The sequence below is a fragment of the Chaetomium fimeti genome, assembly GCF_033439085.1.
Source record: "Chaetomium fimeti strain CBS 168.71 chromosome Unknown B0H64scaffold_4, whole genome shotgun sequence".
Classification (NCBI taxonomy): Eukaryota; Fungi; Ascomycota; class Sordariomycetes; order Sordariales; family Chaetomiaceae; genus Chaetomium; species Chaetomium fimeti.
This window is the reverse complement of record NW_026944332.1, coordinates 2203038-2220678: the sequence shown is the minus strand read 5'-3', so window position 1 is coordinate 2220678 and position 17641 is coordinate 2203038. Positions and strand designations below refer to the sequence as shown.

Below are 17641 nucleotides of genomic sequence, written 5' to 3'. Positions count from 1 at the left end.
GAGTCGCAAAGCAAAGCCGATAGGTCCTCCAGTCCGCGGTCTGACCAGGCTGGGGGTTCGGGAGCCAAACACGGGGCCCGGGCTCTCTCCTCTAATCGCGGGGCATGCTGCGAAATACCATTATCGGGTCCGTTCGTTCGTGTTGTAATCTGTAGTACGGTATCTGATAACTGCCGTCGCAGCAGGGTAGGTCGTGCCGATTCTCGGGGGGTTTCTGGAACTCCGGGGGGCACAGAAATGGTGTCGCTGGAATGTTGAGGTCGCAAAGGGTGCAGGATCGGAAAATCGACAACTCTATCCGGTCACCAAGCCCAGGGATCAAGCTTTGAAGCTTCTCGGCAGAATTGAAGAGCAAAGGCAGGGAGCGAAGCTGTCAGCAAGTCGCGCCAAGGAATTTGATGAACAACTGGGTCTCAATTCCAGCAATTCCCCAATGCCAGGGCGGGATGGCTTGATGGGGTTCCTTTGATCGCCCCCCACCAACGAGCCCTGGCACCCTCTGGCCAAAAAAAGCCGAACTCAGAAAAAAAACCCAGAAAATCAAGCAAAAGAACAAAGTAAAAGGAAGCGAGAAGAATAAATCGAATAACAGAAAGAAGGTGAAGGGAAAAGTAAATAGAGTAAATCAAGTTTATTTGGGCTTGAGGATGGCTTTCGTTTTGTTCCTACAGTTGGGGACTCCGAATTTCCATTACCAACATCTGCGCTTTGGAGTTCGGCTTTTTTTGTCCATGAAGTGCCTGGTTCCATTCTCCCATTGTGCTGTTCGTGAGTGGAAAACCCCTGGACCGCTGGGGTTGGACCCCACACGCCGCATCATCACTTCCTTTCCATGCCCTTGACATTCCAAACTGGGGAGTGTTTTTGAGTAAAGGGGAAGGGAAGATGCTTTTTGGAATAAATTTTCCCCATTCCAAATCCTTCCACTTTCAGTTGACGATTGATTTTGTCGAGTTGAGGGAGGTAATGAGGTACCTCAGTACCTCGCTCGTCTGTGTGAAGCCCGAACACAAAACGAAAGATGTTGCACTAACTAACGAGGTACCTAACAGTCTGGCACTCGTCAACTCACTGCCATGAAAGGGATGATTTATCCGCTGCCGGGTACACCATCCAAAAGCAAGTTCCCTTGTTTACTATGGTAAGGTATTGCAAAGTCTTCACACTGCCCGGCACCATTCATTCTCTCCCCTCTCTTTGTGGAAACTGATATCCATACCCCTGATGGGAAGAGAATGAGGATATTCGTATGTCGTTAGTTAGTGGATACCCTCAATCACTCCACTGCTTCCAGGTTGTTGAGGCCTCCTCTTTAGTTAATCCTCTTCGACTCCTCGACCTCCACTATCGATTTCCCGACATCACCGACGAGGCAAACCCGGCATCAACCTCTCGCAGTTGGCGGATTCATGTCGCTGGTCGGAACGCTCAGGGGGGATCGAGAGGAGCAGCCAGAAACAAGAAGAAGAAACGGGGAGACCGGGAAGGCCGGGAAGAGCACTATTGAATGATCTCGTTCTTCCATTTAGGTAACGACTGTTATGTGCAGCTATCTCGGGTTTACCCTCACACTACGAACGTATGCAAATCAGGAATGCCGCGCGGCTAATCCGGCATCGGCCTGTTTCCCGAGTTTGTCGACCGTGAAGCCATACGAAGACTGCGGATACGCGCCAGGGTTTGGCGCTCGGCAACCCCCGATCCGGCAAATGGCGATCGCAACTCTTTCCCCACAACGTCGGGCGAAACGCCGCCAAGTGCCTTGTGAACAAGTTTGTTACTTTCACCAAGCTCTTGGGTCTTTCGATCGGCGAAAAAGGGCGCAGTTATGGTTGGCCGGAAATAAGCGGCCCTGCGAGGAATGAAGTTGGTAGCAGGTCGGGTCTTGTGGGAGCGCCCGCCCGCCGTGCCGCTGCTGACGAGGCCCCGGAAAGGGGACAAACCTTGAAGATCGCCGTGGGGACTCCTTGGTTCTTTAGGGAGGCTGTGATGTTCTTTGTGTCGGTTTCGACTTTCTTCTTTTCTTGCTTCGTAATGTCATCTCTACCACCGATACACTCGGCATAGTCTCTCGCTCTTTATTACTTTATTATTTTCCTTGCGTTGTGTTGATGCCGTGATATGTTGGTCCGTTCCGCCAGCGCAAGGGGATCCGTGATCCCCATCATTCTCCTTCTCACGTGCAGCTGGCTGCTCGTCGTCCATTTCCACCTCCAATGGGACTGGTCCCTATTCGCCACGGAGCCACGAGTAGAGGTGGTCGTGGCTAGCGTCAGCGCCGAGGACACCACCTGGGTCCATCGCTTCCTCCCGGGCTGGGCCCGCAGCGTCTACGTCGTCGACGAGCCCACGGCCCCGCTGACGGTCCCGGAGAACAAGGGCCGTGAGGCCATGGTGTACCTCACCCACATCGTGGCCAACTACGACACCCTAGCCGAGACCACCGTCTTCATCCACGCCTCGCGCTTCGCCTGGCACAACGACGACCCGGACTACGACAACCTGCCGACCCTGCGCAACCTCAACCTGGACTACGTCCAGTCCTCGGGCTACGTCAACCTCCGCTGCGTCCAGGTCCTCGGCTGCCCCGTCGAGATCCGCCCGCACGTCGACGCCGCCACCGAGCGGGCGCGCAGCATCGGCGCCAGCAGCGACGGCCGTCCGCTCACCGCCAAGCAGATCTACAAGCAGTCCTTTGAGGAGCTGATGCCGGGCGTCGAGGTCCCCGAGAAGGTTGGCGTCAGCTGCTGCTCGCAGTTTGCCGTCTCCCGCGAGGCCATCCACAGCCGGCCGAGGGAGGACTACATCCGCTGGCGGGACTGGTTGTTGGAGACGCCGCTTGCGGATGATTTGAGTGGGCGGGTGTTTGAGTACATGTGGCACAGTGAGTGTGCCCTGCCACCCACCAACTGTTAGTGACCCGTTCGTGGCTAATGGCATCTAGTTATCTTCGGGAAAGAGCCCGTGTTTTGCCCGTCGGCATCCGACTGCTATTGCAAGCTGTTCGGACTCTGTGACCTCAAATGTGGGGTGATGCAGTGCCAGGGTCGATATGTCTTGCCGAAATACTCAAATCTCCCAGTGGGCTGGCCGAGACTTGGCTACTCGGGCGAGGATAGAAACTTCACTGGTCCGTTGTGATGCCCCTGAGGTTGATGGTACCGGCCCCGCGTTAGAAACGGCGTCTGGGTGGTCGATGGAAGGCTGTCTCATCAGCGACATGTCGGCGCTTGCTAGTTAGTGGTTTGACGTGGGCGACTCAGAATGGTAAGAGCCCGGAACCCGTGGTGCACCAATTTCGTCGAGCTGACATGTCCCTGCAGATATCTATTCGCCAGTCGATCAGGATGCAAGAGAGAAGTCGCATTGGGAGTCCTCGGAGTTGGCGTGTATGGCGATACACTGACCGCGGTGACACTTCACCTAAATAGATGTACACTACGTTAGACTGGAATAGGGCCGGATAGACTAATTAATGAGCACCTTTACCTTGAGCTTCGTCTTTGCCCATCCCTCATTCGTCCACTAATTTACACTAGATGGTACAGCTTTCCTCGTGGCACGTCTGCAAGAGACTCGTTTCCCTAACCGTAATCAAGCCTTGTTTGAATGTGCTGTATTCCTTTCAGTTTCGGAACCCCCCTCCTTCATCCGGCGTTCGGATTCGCGGAGCTCCTTGACGCGGTCGTCTATGAGTGCAATATCAGCTTCCACTCGGAGAAGTTTTTCCTCGAGTATGTTCTCATAATCCTGGTCAGAGAGCTGCTTGATGGGGCTCCATCTCGACCAGAACTCGCTCGGCGGCTTCGGAGCCGCATCCGCAGCCTTCGCAACCTCCGCAACCTCCGCGGCCTTCGCAGCCTCCACAGCCCGCCAATTGGCGATGGTTTGGCCCCCAGCCCCGAGCAACGAAAACACCACAGCTCCTGGGATGACGTTTCTCGGCCCCCCTACATCATGTTAGGAGACGGAATTTATCTACGGCGCGGACACTTACTCAACAAACCGCCGAGAGTTCCAGCAACACCGCCTGCAACAGTGCTCGCTCTTACTTTATCACCAGTTGTCGGTTCTTCTTGCGCAAAATGTTTCAACGTCATCAACCGCGTGGCTAGGATGTGTCAGGAATAAACAGCAACCTGTGCGCGGTACACCTCACCATAGTAGCTCGTGCCCAGTGTAAACCACTGCCCTCCCGCGATGACGGAGAAGAAGAGTGTAGGGGCGGACCGAATGATCCCGGCCGCCGCTCCGGTAAAGATACCACATGCACCTAGCACCAGTTAGAGGCCGAGAACACCGAAATGGTGGTAAACAGAGAGCGTAGGTATGCCACCATACCGGCAACCGCCCCGACTTTGAGCGAAGGCACGAGAATGTCCGCCAACTCGGGTGGAATTGATTGGTTCCGCCGTGGGCTTGACCCCTCCACTGGCCTCGACCCTTCCGGTGGCGACGGTGCAGAGACCGAATTACGACTGTGATGCGGGTCTTCCTCCGGGTTCTGGCCGACTATGCGTTTCATCTTGTGAGAAGAAACAAAAGTCATATGACGAGGATGTGTTGAACTGATGTTGCTGAGATTAAGTAAACGTTGGTGAAGGGGATAAATCTGGGTAAAGTTATCAAAAGGCTCCGCACGTATCAAAAGTGCATCCAGTGTGGGTGCGTCTCGATACTTTGTAAGTTACGTCGAGTTCCGGTCATGAAGTTTTGTCAGTGTTCAAGTTTGGTGCAATGATACGATGGAATACTTGGACGACAGGCCCGAGGTGGGCAGCTTTCCCCCGGTCTGCACTAAGCCCTATCAGCTCTAGCGGGGGCCATTGGCCGCATCCACACACCCTTGCAGAGCGGAAAAAAAAGTCAACCCTGATTCCTCAATCGACCTCACCTTAATAATTTTTCGCTTCCGCCCGCACCTAAATCTGCGTGACAAGGACAAACCACTGCGTTGCGAAGCCCACATCTTCGCACTGATCCTTCATTCATCCCCGCCTACCACCGCATCCCGGGGTAGCAAATTCTACCTTTTCTCTTCGAGAAACCTATCTATACTTCGTGCCGAAGACCCATTCCTTCGGTCAACTATATTCCCATCGCGCGCCTCGGTGGTACATCGCCGCGCGCCCAAAAACCGCAATCATGGGTGAGCACCGCCCACCATGCCCGCCCCTGCCCACCTCCCGGCAGCGCGGGGCAACCGCCCACATCATCATGCCCATCTTTCGCTGACCCTCACGGATAGCTCCCAAGAAAAAGGAAACCCAGAAGTTGACTCTGACTGAGTTTATGAATGATACCTGTAAGCTTCCCTTTACGCCAAGGCCGCTTTCATCAATTTCCCAGGCCCTACCGCCACGCCACATCGCCCGCCTATTTTGATGGTTTGCTGACCCGACGCTGTAGCCCTCGGCGGTGCCGGTGGATCATGGGCCGACGAAGTCGAGGACACATTGGGTAAGTTGTCGCCATCGATGAGTGCTTGATTGTTTCTTCTCGATTCCGTCAGCCTCTCGTCCGCGGTAATCCAGGAACCGACAGGCTAACCCGCACTTAGGCACCCAACCCCTGCCCCCCTCCGACCGCCGCACGATGACCTCGTATGGTGGTGGTAATGATCGGGGTATGTCTTGTCGTCACCGGAAACTCTCTGTCCTCATGGTTAACTCGAGTTGTTCCAGGCTACCACTCCATCCGCGATAACCTACCCCAGGAACTACCCACCAAGCCGCCCTATACTGCGCATCTCGGCAATCTGTCCTACGACGCAACCGTCGAGACGGTCACTGAGTTCTTCGAAGACTGCAATATTGTGAATGTGCGGATTATCGAGGACCGTGAGCAGAACAGGCCCAAGGGCTTTGCCTACGCCGAATTTGGCGACCTCGAGGGCCTCAAGACCGCCCTTACCCGTGATGGGCAGACATTCGAGGGACGCGCCATCCGTGTCAAGGTTGCTGATCCACGTGAGTCTGACGATTGTCTAGAGAAATGTGACCCAGGTAGCTGACTATCTTCGAAGCGAGGGGTGGCGGCTTCGGTTCATCGGAGGGCATGCGAGACCTCGACTGGGGCGCAAAGAGGGGCCCCCTAGCTGATATTCCTGGCCGCGGCGGTGATCGTCGCGGTGGTGGTGGCGACTTCGGGGAACGCCGCCGGGAATACCAGCCCAACGACGATGGCAAGGTCCGCGACTTCAATTCCTGGGAGCGGCGCGGCCCCCTATCACCCCTAACCCAACCCGAGCGCCCCGAATCTCGCGAGGGGTCTCGCTCGCGTACCATGGAAACCCGGTCCGAGTCATTCCGCGGCGGAAACCGGAGAGCCTCGCCCGCTGCTTGGGGTCCTGGTGAGGGTCAGGAGGGTTCCCGCCCGCCTCGCCGGGAATTTTCCGAGCGACCCGAGCGCCCTGAGCGCGCCCCCACGGCTGCCGAGAAGGATTTCAACTGGAGAAACAACATGCGGCCTGACTCCTCTGTCAAGTCGCCCGGTGAATCTCGTGAGGGCAGTGAGGCGCCTCCTTCGCCGGCGCCGTCGGTAGCCCTCCCCGCAGGACGCCCCAAGTTGAATCTCGCAAAGCGGACGGTTTCGGAGGCGACCGATGCGGCAGCTACCTCCAACGCTAGCGACTCGAAGGCTAGCCCCTTCGGCGCGGCTCGCCCTATCGACACCGCCGCACGGACGCGCGAGATCGAAGAGAAACGCCAGAAGCTTGCTAAAGAAGCCGAGGAGAAGGCAAAGGAGGAGAAGCTTGCTAAGGAGGCTGCTGCGAAGGAAGCCGCCGAGAAGGCCGCAGAGGAGAAGGCTGCAGCTGAAGAGGCGGCGGCTAAGGCCAAGGAGGAAAAGGAGGCGTCTGCGGCGGAGGCAAAGACCGCCCCCGAGGAGGGTGCTGGAAACGAAGCCTCAACCGAGCAGAAAATCCCGGTTCGGACCCGTGAGGCACGGGAACCGCCCAAGTCACGGGCTGTCGAGAGCGGTAACTGGAGAACAGCGCCAGGCGAGCAGCGTGCCCCGTCTCGTGGCAGCCATGTCCCCAGCGGTCCCCGCCGGGGCGGTCCCGCTCGTGGTCCTCGGGATACCGCACGCCCGCCCCGCACCAACGGTAACGGCTCCACCCCGCAGCAGCCGCTGTCCCCCACCAGTGAGCAAGCACCGCCAACCCCGACTGTTGATGAAGACGGCTGGACCACGGTCGCCGCCCCAGTCAAAGGCCGCCGTGGGCAGAGCGGCCGCCCGGTAGCATCCTGAATGCACACATAACACCTTCATAGACTCGTTCTCGCCACTCCGTCGCGGGAGTTCCGGGTCCGCGTCGACTTTGGCGAGTTGTTGACCTTGGCCAATCGACGGCACTCGTCATCGGCATTCTCGCCGTAATTGTCTGCCCCCAAAAACATCGTTGTGTCGTTGGCTTGGATAGCCGAGCAGCAGCGCTCTCGGCTTCATGCAAGCTTCTCTTGTCCCACCTCTCGGGACTGGATCGATTTGCCTGATATATCTTTCCTCGCGTGCATCACCGTCTATTCAAAGGCGGGACCTCGTACTCATCTTTCCTTGCGCTATCAGTTTGATGTCCAAAACAGGTGATGGTGGGCTATACGACGGGGCCATCTCGAACCACATGATATTCCAGCTATACCGAAACAGTATACATGCCTCGTCATTTCCCGAGCACGACGTTTATGGTTTATGCCCCGGGAAAACGGCGCGGATTTCTATATTTTACGATGACGGGCTTCGGCCCAACGGGGCAGATGACACGGCGTGCGGGTTATTTCTCGGTCGCCGCGGCAGGCTGCTCTTCCTGCTGAAGTTGGCGAATCTCGACTCTAGGGGGCGTTGAGATAGATATGGGCGGTGAGGGTACGGAATGCGGGCTCCCTTAAACTTCGAAGGGGATTCCGCCGATCTCTTTGGTTTTTTCGGTCATCTCATGCAACCTGCCCACTAACCGGCTCTGACATTTCTATGCCTGGACGACGACGGCATTCTTTATGCGTTTAGACGATGGCATGCTTCACGGGCTGGGCCAGGATGGGAGCTTGGTTGGCTTCGGGCAGGCTTTCGCGGGGGTCTCTACTCGGTTTAGACGAGGGATAGCAAAAGGAATAGGATGCATTTACAAAACATGGATTCAACTTGTGACATGATCTCGCATTTTGTTCAAGTGTGTGCTCAAGTTCAGTAACTATGCCAACCCAACACACCGGATTTTAATTCATCAGTCCACCCCTATTCTCAACCCCCCAAAAAGAAATCCGAAACCGAAATACAAACAAAACTACCGCTTCAAAGTCTTCTGCTTCTGCGCATCCGTCGCCACGTTCCGGCCCTCCACCAACAAACCCTTCCGCCGCCGGACGCCGTCCATGTAGCGCTTGGCCACGTTCTCCCGGTCGCCGAACTCGCCCAGGTCCTCGAGGTCGTCCTCGGTGAAGGGCACCCAGAAGGGGTCCTCGTCGAGGATCTCGAACCCGGCGAAGATGAGCTGCGGCTGCGCGGCGCCCGACGTCCGCTTGCGCATGTCGTCGGCGAACCCGAATGACTCGGCTACGGGGAGTAGGGCTTGGATCGTGAAGAAGGGCGTGCCTTCTTTCATGGCTTCTGATTGGACCCGTCCGCGCCGCCGGGTGAGTACGTCGTAGACGCGGCCGAGGACTTCGGCTGTGGGTGGGGAGGGGTTGGGTTAGTTAGTCTGGTTTTGTTTTTGAGAGGGTTGGGATGGGTTGGGGGGTTGTTTGGGGGCGGGGGGGACGAACTGGAGGCTTGGATCTCGCACGAGTACATTGCTAGCATGAGCCGCGGTGACCAGTCGAGGAGGGCCTTGTGGATGGACTGCTGGACTGTCTTGATTACTTCGCCCGTCAGGCGGCCCAGGTTATCGCGTGCCGAGGTGGCATCCTCGCCGCTGCTGCTGTCGGCTGCGGCGACGGAGACGTCTTCGATGAAGATGGCTACGCCTTGGACTGGCTCGTTACAGAGCGCGCCCTGGGACATGGCGAGCTGGAAGGCATAGGTTATCTTGTCGGAGAAGTGGTGCGGGCCGAGGGATTCGTTGGCTGACGGGCGGCCGTTGTCGTTGTTGTGGCTGCTATGGGTGTTGAAGGCCTTCGGGAGGAATTGCTCCTTGGTGGCATCGATAAGGAGGTTGGGGCCTATGCGGTGTGGACCGAAGGAGACGACGCGGTCAATGATACCCTTCCAGGAGTCAAGGCGATCCTTCTCGCTGTCGAATTGGGACTGGAGCTGTTTCCCAAGTTCCTCGGGGGAGAGAGCTTTGCTGGCGGCGGTAAGGTCGTCGTCAGCTTCTTGGGAGTCGTCTTGAACCGCGCCAGTCTCTGTGACTGGCTCATGTGTCGATGATCCTTCCGCCTCCGTAGCCCCGCGATCCGAGTACAATCGCTTGATACCTCCTGCATTTTTGAGTAAGAAGTCGGTAACATCCTGGGGCAAAGGCCTTGCTCGCAACGTGATGGTCACTTGTTTGGAGCTTGTGACACCGACCACCACGCCGCGTCCGAACTCTTTGTTGACGGGCGGACGCATTTCTTCGGCCCGGACGATGGTTTCGCGGTATGGTACGATGGGCGCACCACACTGGATCTCACAACCGGCGAACCGCTCCCGCAAATCTGTCAGGCAGCGTTCGAGATGAAGTTCACCAGCTGTCAACAGGACGTGCTCGCCGCTCGCGAATTGCTCATACTCGGCACAGGGGTCGCTGTGGACGAGGAGATGAAGGCCCTTTATCATCTTGTCCAGGTCGGCCGGGTTGGCCGGTTCCAAGGCTACCCGCACAATCGGGCGACCGAGGGTGTTTGCAATACCAGCCAGGTTGATTGCTCCCTCCAGTTGGCTGCAGAGGGTGCCGGATTTGAGGATGCCGCTGTCCTCAAGCCCTCGAATCCCAAAGACCACGCCAGCCGGAACGGAGTCGAGGGCCTCCAGACTCCGGCCCATCATCATGTAGAGCCCTGTCACCTTCACCTTCTTAGGCGAGGGCTCTGTGAGCGGATGTGCCGGGGAAAACTTTGGCGGAATAACGTAAATGTCGTCGCCGACGGATAGAGTGCCAGAGTAGATACGCGCGAAGCCGATCAAGTGCTCCGCCTCGGCCTCCTTCTCTTCCTCTTCCTGGGCCTTCTGCTCCAGGGTGGCGCTCGAGAAGGCGGACGCTAGGGCATCCATATCGTTGCTCTCACTCTGGCTAGCTTGTGCGGCACGCGCTGCCTCGGCACGCTTTTTCCTCGCCAAGTCCCTTGCATCCTCGCCGCTCATGGGCCCGCGCCGTTTGTTCTCTGGCAACTCACTCTCTTTCATCGACACCATCTTGCTCACGTACGCAACGACTGGGTCTGAAGGCCCCTTCTTGAACGAAACGATTGCGTCCCTGACCTTAGGGTCGATGTGGTCTGCCCCCGGTACGTCTTCCAGTAGCAGTGGGAAGCGTTCAGTCTGTGCCGCGCTCGGCGATGGGAGCGACTCCACGACGGAGACGAGTAAAGCGACGGATACGGGGAGCCAGGAGGCAAAGACGGTTGTGAGCAGGAGTTTCGGGTCTCGCGATCGTAGGATATGAGGCGGGATAGTTATGTTCAGGAATTTGGTAATCTTCTCGAGAAGAGTGGCGTCCCCCTTTCCGTTGTCATCGCCGACGGTGGCTTGGTAGACGGCCCAGATCTGGTCGAGCACGAGTTGGACAAAAAGGGGTTTCAGCGCCCTTCCTCTCAAATGTTTGGGACCCAGAACCTTTTTCGTCTTGGGGTCCAGGTAGAAGTTCCCCCACAAGACTTTTTCTAGAACATTGCGTTTTATGCCCAGTTTCTTTTCGTAAAGTCCGGCAAACTGGCGCACCGTGAAAGCCCAGCCATCGATGGCGCTGCCAAAAATGACGTTATTTTTCTCCGGGGCGAAGTAAATCTCTTCGTCGTCTTTCTCCTCGAAGCGAAACTCTCCGGAATCCGTTAGTTGATCTGCGAGTTTGGCTTCTTTCGCAGCGGAAGCAGCGACACGGGCCTCCATCCGCTCCCGCCAGTTGAGGTCCTCCTCCATCCGCTCCCCCTGAAAGAAGCTCCCGAGAACGGCGTTGACTTGTTCTAAGAGTTTGCTGAGGTGAACGTATGCCTCGGTCGGCGTCATTTTTAGCTCGGTAACCAGGCGATCTATTTTGTTGATGACGAGCAGTGGTTTAAGCTTCTCGGTCCATGTTTGCCTTAGGACGGTGACGGTTTGACTGCACACGCCTTCCACGGCGTCAACCAAGACAACAGCACCATCACAGAGACGGGATGCTGTGGAAACCTCACTGCTGAAGTCAATATGGCCGGGTGAATCTATCAGATTGATGAGGTACTCCTTTTGCTCAGGGGTAGCTTCAGGGCTTGACCTCCGGAGCATCGAGAAATAGAGGGAGATAGCTGATGACTCCATGGTGATACCCCTGAGCTGCTCGTCCGGCCGAGAGTCTAGATACCGAATTTTGCCGGCAAGTTTTGGGGAGATGATGCCATTTGTGGCAAGGAGGGCATCGGTGAGGGATGTTTTGCCATGGTCCTATAATTAATGTATGAGCTTCGTTCAACCTAGTTCTTCAAGCCGTGAAGAGATACGGATACGGATACCTACAACGTGGGCTAAAATACAGATCTGGAATTCGATTAGCTTAAATTCTAGTGTTGTTTTTATTTTTTATTTGTTTTCTTTGGAATTATTGAGACTCACGTTCCGCACGTCATTAGCATTTTGCTGGAGCGTTGCCAGCTTTTCTGGGTTGACGACTGGCATCTTGGTTTGATATCCTGGGGTGCCACAAGACAAGCTCGAGTTGTTTGTTTGGTGTCTTGATCTAAAAGACCGCTGGAAGGTAGGTACCTTAGGTAAGTGCCAGTGTACTATACTAGTAGTATTAGGAGATAGGAGGGGAGGCAAAAGGTACGGAAGCCGCGGGGCAATTTGTCGGCCTGACTAACACCTTCAAGGGACGCCCAGCCAAGGAAGGAAAGTGGGATGTTTTGGCGTGGCGTGGCGGGGCAGAAAAAAGCCCAGATCGTATATATTGGCTACAGCAATATTAGGCGCCGATGGTGGCAACAGACCATGCATCGTGCGTGGTCCGGTTCTTTCACGGCAGCGACCATTTGTAGTAGCAAATCTGAGATGATTCATTTACAATCATAATGACGGAGTGAGACATCCAACATCCCGTTGGTTAGTACAGTGTCACGAGTGTATGTTCAAATCTCTATTGAATCCAATATGCGATAACCGAGGTGTAACCATCAACGAAATTTTACCCATACACACCAAACCCTAAACCGGTGCAGCGCCATTGAAATTTCACCGCTTGGTCCAAGCCCCTCGACCACAAAAATCCAGCCCCACCGAGCAAACCATTTCGGGTCTTTGCGACGGTCACGACCAAGAACGCCGGCGACAACCACGACTTGACCATCCCACGAGTCGCTTTTCACAACCGTCCCGAGCGACCGTCAATATGAGTTACCAGACCGGCATGGCGCCCGCCCGCGCTATGGAGGACGACAGCGATGTCGAGGAGGAGGCCCTTGTTGCCGACTACAGGGAGCAGGTTCAATATTCCGAGGGTGGCATGGAGGAGATAGACCAGGCCACGCTCGCTCAGCAGGCCGATGAAATCCAGTCCCGGCTAGTCCAGGCTTCCCAGCCGTTGGATTTCCAGGCGACCCTCGAGACAAAGTTCGCCAGCTACGATAACTACTGCGCCCTGTTCCACTACATCCTCAACTCAGAAGGTCCCGTAGACCTAGAGCCACCATCGGTTAGCCTCCCGCCGCTTGCTCCAGCCTTGTTATTGGGTCACTGACTCGAAAATAGTATTACTGGGCGTGGGATGTGATTGACGAGTTCATCTACCAATTCAACACCTTCTGCACGTACCGGGCTCGGATTGCGAGGCAAGCCAGCAACGAGGAGGAGGCTCAGATTCTGCGCGACAACCCGAACACATGGGGCTGCTACAGCGTGCTCAACGTCCTATACTCCCTCATCCAAAAGTCTCAAATCACCGAGCAGCTTGCGGCGATGAAGCGGAACGAGGACCCCATGGCCGTCGCTGGCCCTTACGGTTCCAAGAACCTCTACCGCATGCTGGGGTATTTCTCCATCATCGGGCTCCTCCGCGTTCACTGCCTTCTCGGAGACTTCAGCCTCGCGCTCAAGACCCTGGATGATATCGAGCTGAACAAGAAGGCCATGTTCGCCCGCGTGATGGCCGCCCATTTCACTACCTACTACTATGTGGGCTTCTCGTACATGATGATGCGCCGCTACGCCGATGCCATCCGCATGTTCAGCCACATCTTGATCTACGTCTCGCGGACCAAGAACTTCCAGAAGAACACGCAGTACGATTCCATCACCAAGAAGAACGACCAGATGCTGGCTTTGATCGCCATCTGCGTCGCGTTCCACCCCACCCGTCTGGATGACACCATCCACACGGCCCTGCGCGAGAAGTACGGCGACCAGCTGCTGAAGCTGCAGCGCGGCGGGCCCGACTCGCTCCCCGTCTTCGAGGAGCTCTTTAAGATCGCGTGCCCCAAGTTCATGTCGCCGATTCCTCCCGACTTCGACAAGCCGGAGGCCAACATCGACCCCATCGAGCACCACCTGTCCGTCTTCATGGAGGAGGTCAAGACCAACATGTGGAGCCCGACCATCAAGTCGTACCTGCGCCTGTACACCACCATGGACCTGAAGAAGCTGGCTGGCTTCCTCAACGTGAAGCCCGAGGAGCTCCGCTCGTGGTTGCTCGTTAGCAAGCAGCGGACCAAGCAGCTCCGGTGGACCGAAAACGGGCTCCTCGAGGGCGAGCCTGTCAACGTCAGCGACCTTGACTATGCGCTGCAGGGTGTAAGTGTTCTACGAAGACCGTGTTGTCTGTAACGTATACTGATTTTATTTCCAGGACCTCATCCACATCTCGGAGGCGAAGATGGGCCGCAAGCTGGTTGACTGGTACATCCGCAACCTGTCTCGCACATACGCGTAGACGTAGCGGAGAAGGCGAAATAGAGACGGCACTGATGCTAGCGACGACGCGGGCGGGAGCATCAAACCCGTCCCCTCTCTTGCTCCCCTTAGTCATTGTGTAATCTTGGGACCGAGGAGTCGGGGCTACGCAGGTCTCGGAATCATTGCATATTAGGCGTCGGACGGACGGACACATCGGGCGGTTTGGGAGGGGCGGTGAGCAAGTTGGCTGGCAAAAGTGTTACAATGGGTACTGAACAGATGCCGATGATAACGTTTGCCTTCTCCGGTGGGCGGTCCGGAGAAATCAACCTCGGGAGGACCCCGGATTTATGACATGGAATGACAGGGACAAGAGGCGGGGGGCAAAAGTTCCTGATCTTATGAGAGGAGATAGTTGCGCTGTGCTTGCGCCCGTCGTAGAAGCGGGCGCGACAAGACCCTGGAGTCGCAAAGCCAAGATATTTTCACTCATAACCCACTCCGCTGTTACCGTGTTCCCCGATAATGACAGCCATGCTGACTGACCCCCATCATCACAATCCTCAATCACGACACTTCCGGCCCCTGTCCGCGGAAGCAGCGGGAGGTACTTTGTACTGCTTGCTAACGTTATACAAAGCATTTTGTAATCTGCGCACGTACTACTAAGCGCTGCACCGTGGAGATAGCGTGGTCGGTGGTACAGCGTCTTTCAATACGCACTTCCCTTGCGTTCCTCTGGGATTCCTCGGCGGAGAAGAGAGAAAAGACGCCAAGGCCCGATAACGCCGGCCGGCATTCGAGGGTGGGTGTTGATCGTCCCGTGGTTGGTTGGCTCGGAACGCTTCCCGGGGGTTTGGTTGTTGTTGTTGTTTCGAGAACCGTGTAACTCGCTACGAAAGAAAGAAAAAAGAAAAGAGGGAAGGGTGGGAGAGAATGGGGGAAGTGACGTAATAGAGAGTAGATCTCGTTTAAACAACGCAATGTTGCATGCTCGAGGGTGGTGTTGATGTCCTGCTCCCAGATGCCCCAGGAGTGGTTCGGCTCGGGAAGGCTCTGGCCGAAGGGACGGAGGCCTCCGACCACGATGCCCTTGTTCGGATCGGACCACGGGAGGCCATTCGTAGGCGTTCTAGCCCCGTTGACGCTTGGCGCAGGATGCTGCACAGTTCGGGTTGCTGGTTTGATGCTTGTTTTTGTGGCCGATGCGGGGGGTGCAGCTTGCAGCTGGGAGCCGTCGATGTGTGGCGTGGCGGCGTGGTGTGGTCGGGTGTGGTGCACCCTGTGAGTTTGGTCTCGGTTGGTGGGAAGGGTTTCCTCTGGCTGGCAGCGAACAGCACATGCATTCCGGTTTGGGGAAGAACGGCTGCATGTCCGACGACGCGGGGAAAGAGGATTGGATGAGGGGAGCTTCGATTGGAGGCTGGAGCTAAGGTGGGGTGACATGAGACTCGAATCCCGTCTGAGATCATCTGGTTCCAGATCTCCCAATGGCAGTGCCGTTTCTTTTCTTTTTTGGTCACTGCAAAGTGGGCGGGGGGTCAGCTTCTTGGATCGGCCTGTGGGTAGCAAGGGCAGTTTTTATTAATTAAACACAACCTGGAAGCTGGTAGGTGGTTCGATAATGACCTAACCTTGAAAGGCTCATTGGCTTTTTGCTCTTCGCTTCCCTCCCCCCCGCCAAGATTTGCTCCCATCTTCACTCAGTAAATAAAGTAATAAAGTAATAAAGTAAAATAATGCGAACTTTTACCAAGTAGGGTAACAAAAAGATACATCTGTCAAAACGCTGCGCGAGCGAGAAGAAAAGATGGGAGGTATATCAAAAGTTTAGTGCTACTCCAACCCGAGATAATTACTCAGCTCTAAAATGCGAAGCACGTCTATCATATGATACCTATTCATAGCCTGAAGGACTCAGTAGAGCAACAAACTCAAAGAGCCTCCAAGTCCAAACACCAAGAGGAATAGACTCGGACACAACCTGAACAGCAGTGGTGCCCCCAACGATCCTGGACCATCAGTACCTAAGTGAGCACACGGGGCATCTGTAAGCGCAGGGCCACTTACGGTAGAGGTTCGGGAATCACCACCGCCTCTACCTGGACCACCGTTGCCCGAACCAACACTACCACTTGGGGCAGGAGGTCTGGGAACAGACTCCCAGAGATTGTTCGCAAGAACCTCAGGAGGAACCCGTAGAGCTAAGTTCTGGATCCACGACCTGGCGTTGGTCAGGTCAGCCCTGAGGTCGTTCACCTCACGCTGGAGCTGCTGGATATTTTGAGTGTTTTGTGAAGCACCGGGGGGGGGACGAAAGGTGGAATAATCCCGGCGTTGCCGCCAGGAGGCCTGACAGAGCTGCTGAAAAGATCTACAGGAAAACAACGCTGGAATATCAGACGGCGATGGGAGTTCACTTAAATCCTCCATAACCTGAGCTGGCGACGCAGCCATAAAGGAAACCACTCGGTGGGCAAAAACCCAACCTCAACCCGATCTCAAGATTGCAAGTGCACCTCGTTGGGCGCCCAAACTCCTGCACAGAGATAGGTACCGGGGATATTCATCTGTAGTCGGTTTGATCACGATTATCGCGCACAATCCGCGGAAAGGACCAAAGGGTACGAGCAAGACAGTAGTTTGGGACTTCACTGTTTTGATGGCCGAGATACGAGGTCGTTGCATGTCTTACTTTTGAAGGGCCTGTAGGTAGGTCGTCCGGAGGTACGACGGAGCTATGTCCGAGCAGTACATCCATCTGTAATCTGTAATCAACCCAGCTTCCCCTCACGTTATCGGCCGGGCTCTCTCACTGCATACATACATGAGACATCCCAGCCTCGTCTCTCTCCTTCCCATTCCGCAGACCGCCTCACGGATCGTCTGTCCTTCGGCATCACGACAGGGGCGTTTCTCACGGGACCTCAGGACCTTGGTGCTGTCGACGACAACCCCACCACTGGGCATCTTGGCGGGACGGTGGAAGCCGAACCCTGCCGTTTCCAAGATACCAAGATACCAAGACTGCGCTTCATATCCCAGAGCGGTGGGGCCGGCGGCTGTCGAGGCGAGTTGTGACGATATCCGGCGTGGGCGCGGCTGTGTCGACCTCTGGAACCATGAATGCTGCCGTGTACGTATGTCCATACATCCATTCAAGCTGATCTTCAACGGGGAGTCGGCTCCCCGCAGTCTGCGTACCTGGGCCGGTGCCACCACCCCCTCCAGCGCGTTCGACAGGACCCCAGCGGTGGGCTGCCAAGGCCCTACCGCCTGAAGCTTGGCCTGCCGTGCCGTGCGTGTCTCACCGTGTTGAACGGGCCTCGGAACATGGCTACAGGTACTTCGCGGGCGTGTAATGTGGGGTTACCGACGAGGTCGGGAGGTCGGCATGTCTGGGAACGTTGTTGTTCTGGACCCTCTTCCGAAACCCCGGATTTTGTCGTCGGTTGTCGGAGCCGTTTAGTTTACGGATACCGCTATTGGCACTGTTTGACGTGCTGTGATCGACCGCGTCTGGCCCGGACCGCTTTCCAACCTTCACATGCTGGGAAGCGGGAGGGCAAGATTGCTCGAAGCGGTTAAAGCCACGAGAAATAACTGGGGGGGTCCAGAAGGTTCATCATGCGGCCCTGCGGCGGCA

At 56.1% G+C, this 17641-nt stretch overlaps 7 protein-coding genes across 7 annotated transcripts; 3 read left to right on the top strand and 4 right to left on the bottom strand.

The window, feature by feature from the left end:
* Positions 1 to 2121: 2121 nt before the first annotated feature.
* Positions 2122 to 3241, top strand: B0H64DRAFT_323935 (uncharacterized protein; the record flags this gene model as incomplete). Its single annotated transcript, XM_062800635.1, has 2 exons — positions 2122 to 2884; positions 3120 to 3241. The coding sequence occupies 2 exons, from the start codon at positions 2122 to 2124 to the stop codon at positions 3239 to 3241; spliced, it is 885 nt and encodes a 294-aa protein (XP_062659307.1).
* A 279-nt stretch (positions 3242 to 3520) lies between these two features.
* B0H64DRAFT_154709 (uncharacterized protein) lies at positions 3521 to 4728 on the bottom strand. The gene is made up of 4 exons (XM_062798498.1): positions 4342 to 4728; positions 4160 to 4273; positions 3998 to 4111; positions 3521 to 3950 (listed from the first exon to the last, which is right to left on the bottom strand). The coding sequence occupies exons 1-4, from the start codon at positions 4547 to 4549 to the stop codon at positions 3595 to 3597; spliced, it is 792 nt and encodes a 263-aa protein (XP_062659306.1). The 5' UTR covers positions 4550 to 4728; the 3' UTR covers positions 3521 to 3594.
* A 417-nt stretch (positions 4729 to 5145) lies between these two features.
* Positions 5146 to 7251, top strand: B0H64DRAFT_373969 (uncharacterized protein; the record flags this gene model as incomplete). The annotated part of the gene is made up of 6 exons (XM_062802301.1): positions 5146 to 5149; positions 5249 to 5305; positions 5410 to 5460; positions 5561 to 5626; positions 5685 to 5969; positions 6026 to 7251. 6 exons carry the CDS (start codon positions 5146 to 5148, stop codon positions 7249 to 7251), a joined length of 1689 nt encoding a protein of 562 aa, XP_062659305.1.
* Positions 7252 to 8140: 889 nt separating this feature from the next.
* Positions 8141 to 11986, bottom strand: B0H64DRAFT_154681 (P-loop containing nucleoside triphosphate hydrolase protein). The gene is made up of 4 exons (XM_062798497.1): positions 11725 to 11986; positions 11629 to 11649; positions 8763 to 11556; positions 8141 to 8667 (listed from the first exon to the last, which is right to left on the bottom strand). Exons 1-4 carry the CDS (start codon positions 11785 to 11787, stop codon positions 8285 to 8287), a joined length of 3261 nt encoding a protein of 1086 aa, XP_062659304.1. The 5' UTR covers positions 11788 to 11986; the 3' UTR covers positions 8141 to 8284.
* A 352-nt stretch (positions 11987 to 12338) lies between these two features.
* B0H64DRAFT_154638 (eukaryotic translation initiation factor 3 subunit L) lies at positions 12339 to 14189 on the top strand. The gene is made up of 3 exons (XM_062798496.1): positions 12339 to 12799; positions 12856 to 13893; positions 13949 to 14189. Exons 1-3 carry the CDS (start codon positions 12497 to 12499, stop codon positions 14030 to 14032), a joined length of 1425 nt encoding a protein of 474 aa, XP_062659303.1. The 5' UTR covers positions 12339 to 12496; the 3' UTR covers positions 14033 to 14189.
* A 393-nt stretch (positions 14190 to 14582) lies between these two features.
* On the bottom strand, positions 14583 to 15676 carry B0H64DRAFT_154625 (uncharacterized protein). Its single transcript, XM_062798495.1, has one exon. The coding sequence runs from the start codon at positions 15439 to 15441 to the stop codon at positions 14626 to 14628; it is 816 nt and encodes a 271-aa protein (XP_062659302.1). The 5' UTR covers positions 15442 to 15676; the 3' UTR covers positions 14583 to 14625.
* A 204-nt stretch (positions 15677 to 15880) lies between these two features.
* On the bottom strand, positions 15881 to 16667 carry B0H64DRAFT_396325 (uncharacterized protein). The gene has a single exon (XM_062803820.1). The coding sequence runs from the start codon at positions 16450 to 16452 to the stop codon at positions 15913 to 15915; it is 540 nt and encodes a 179-aa protein (XP_062659301.1). The 5' UTR covers positions 16453 to 16667; the 3' UTR covers positions 15881 to 15912.
* Between the last annotated feature and the right edge of the window lie 974 nt (positions 16668 to 17641).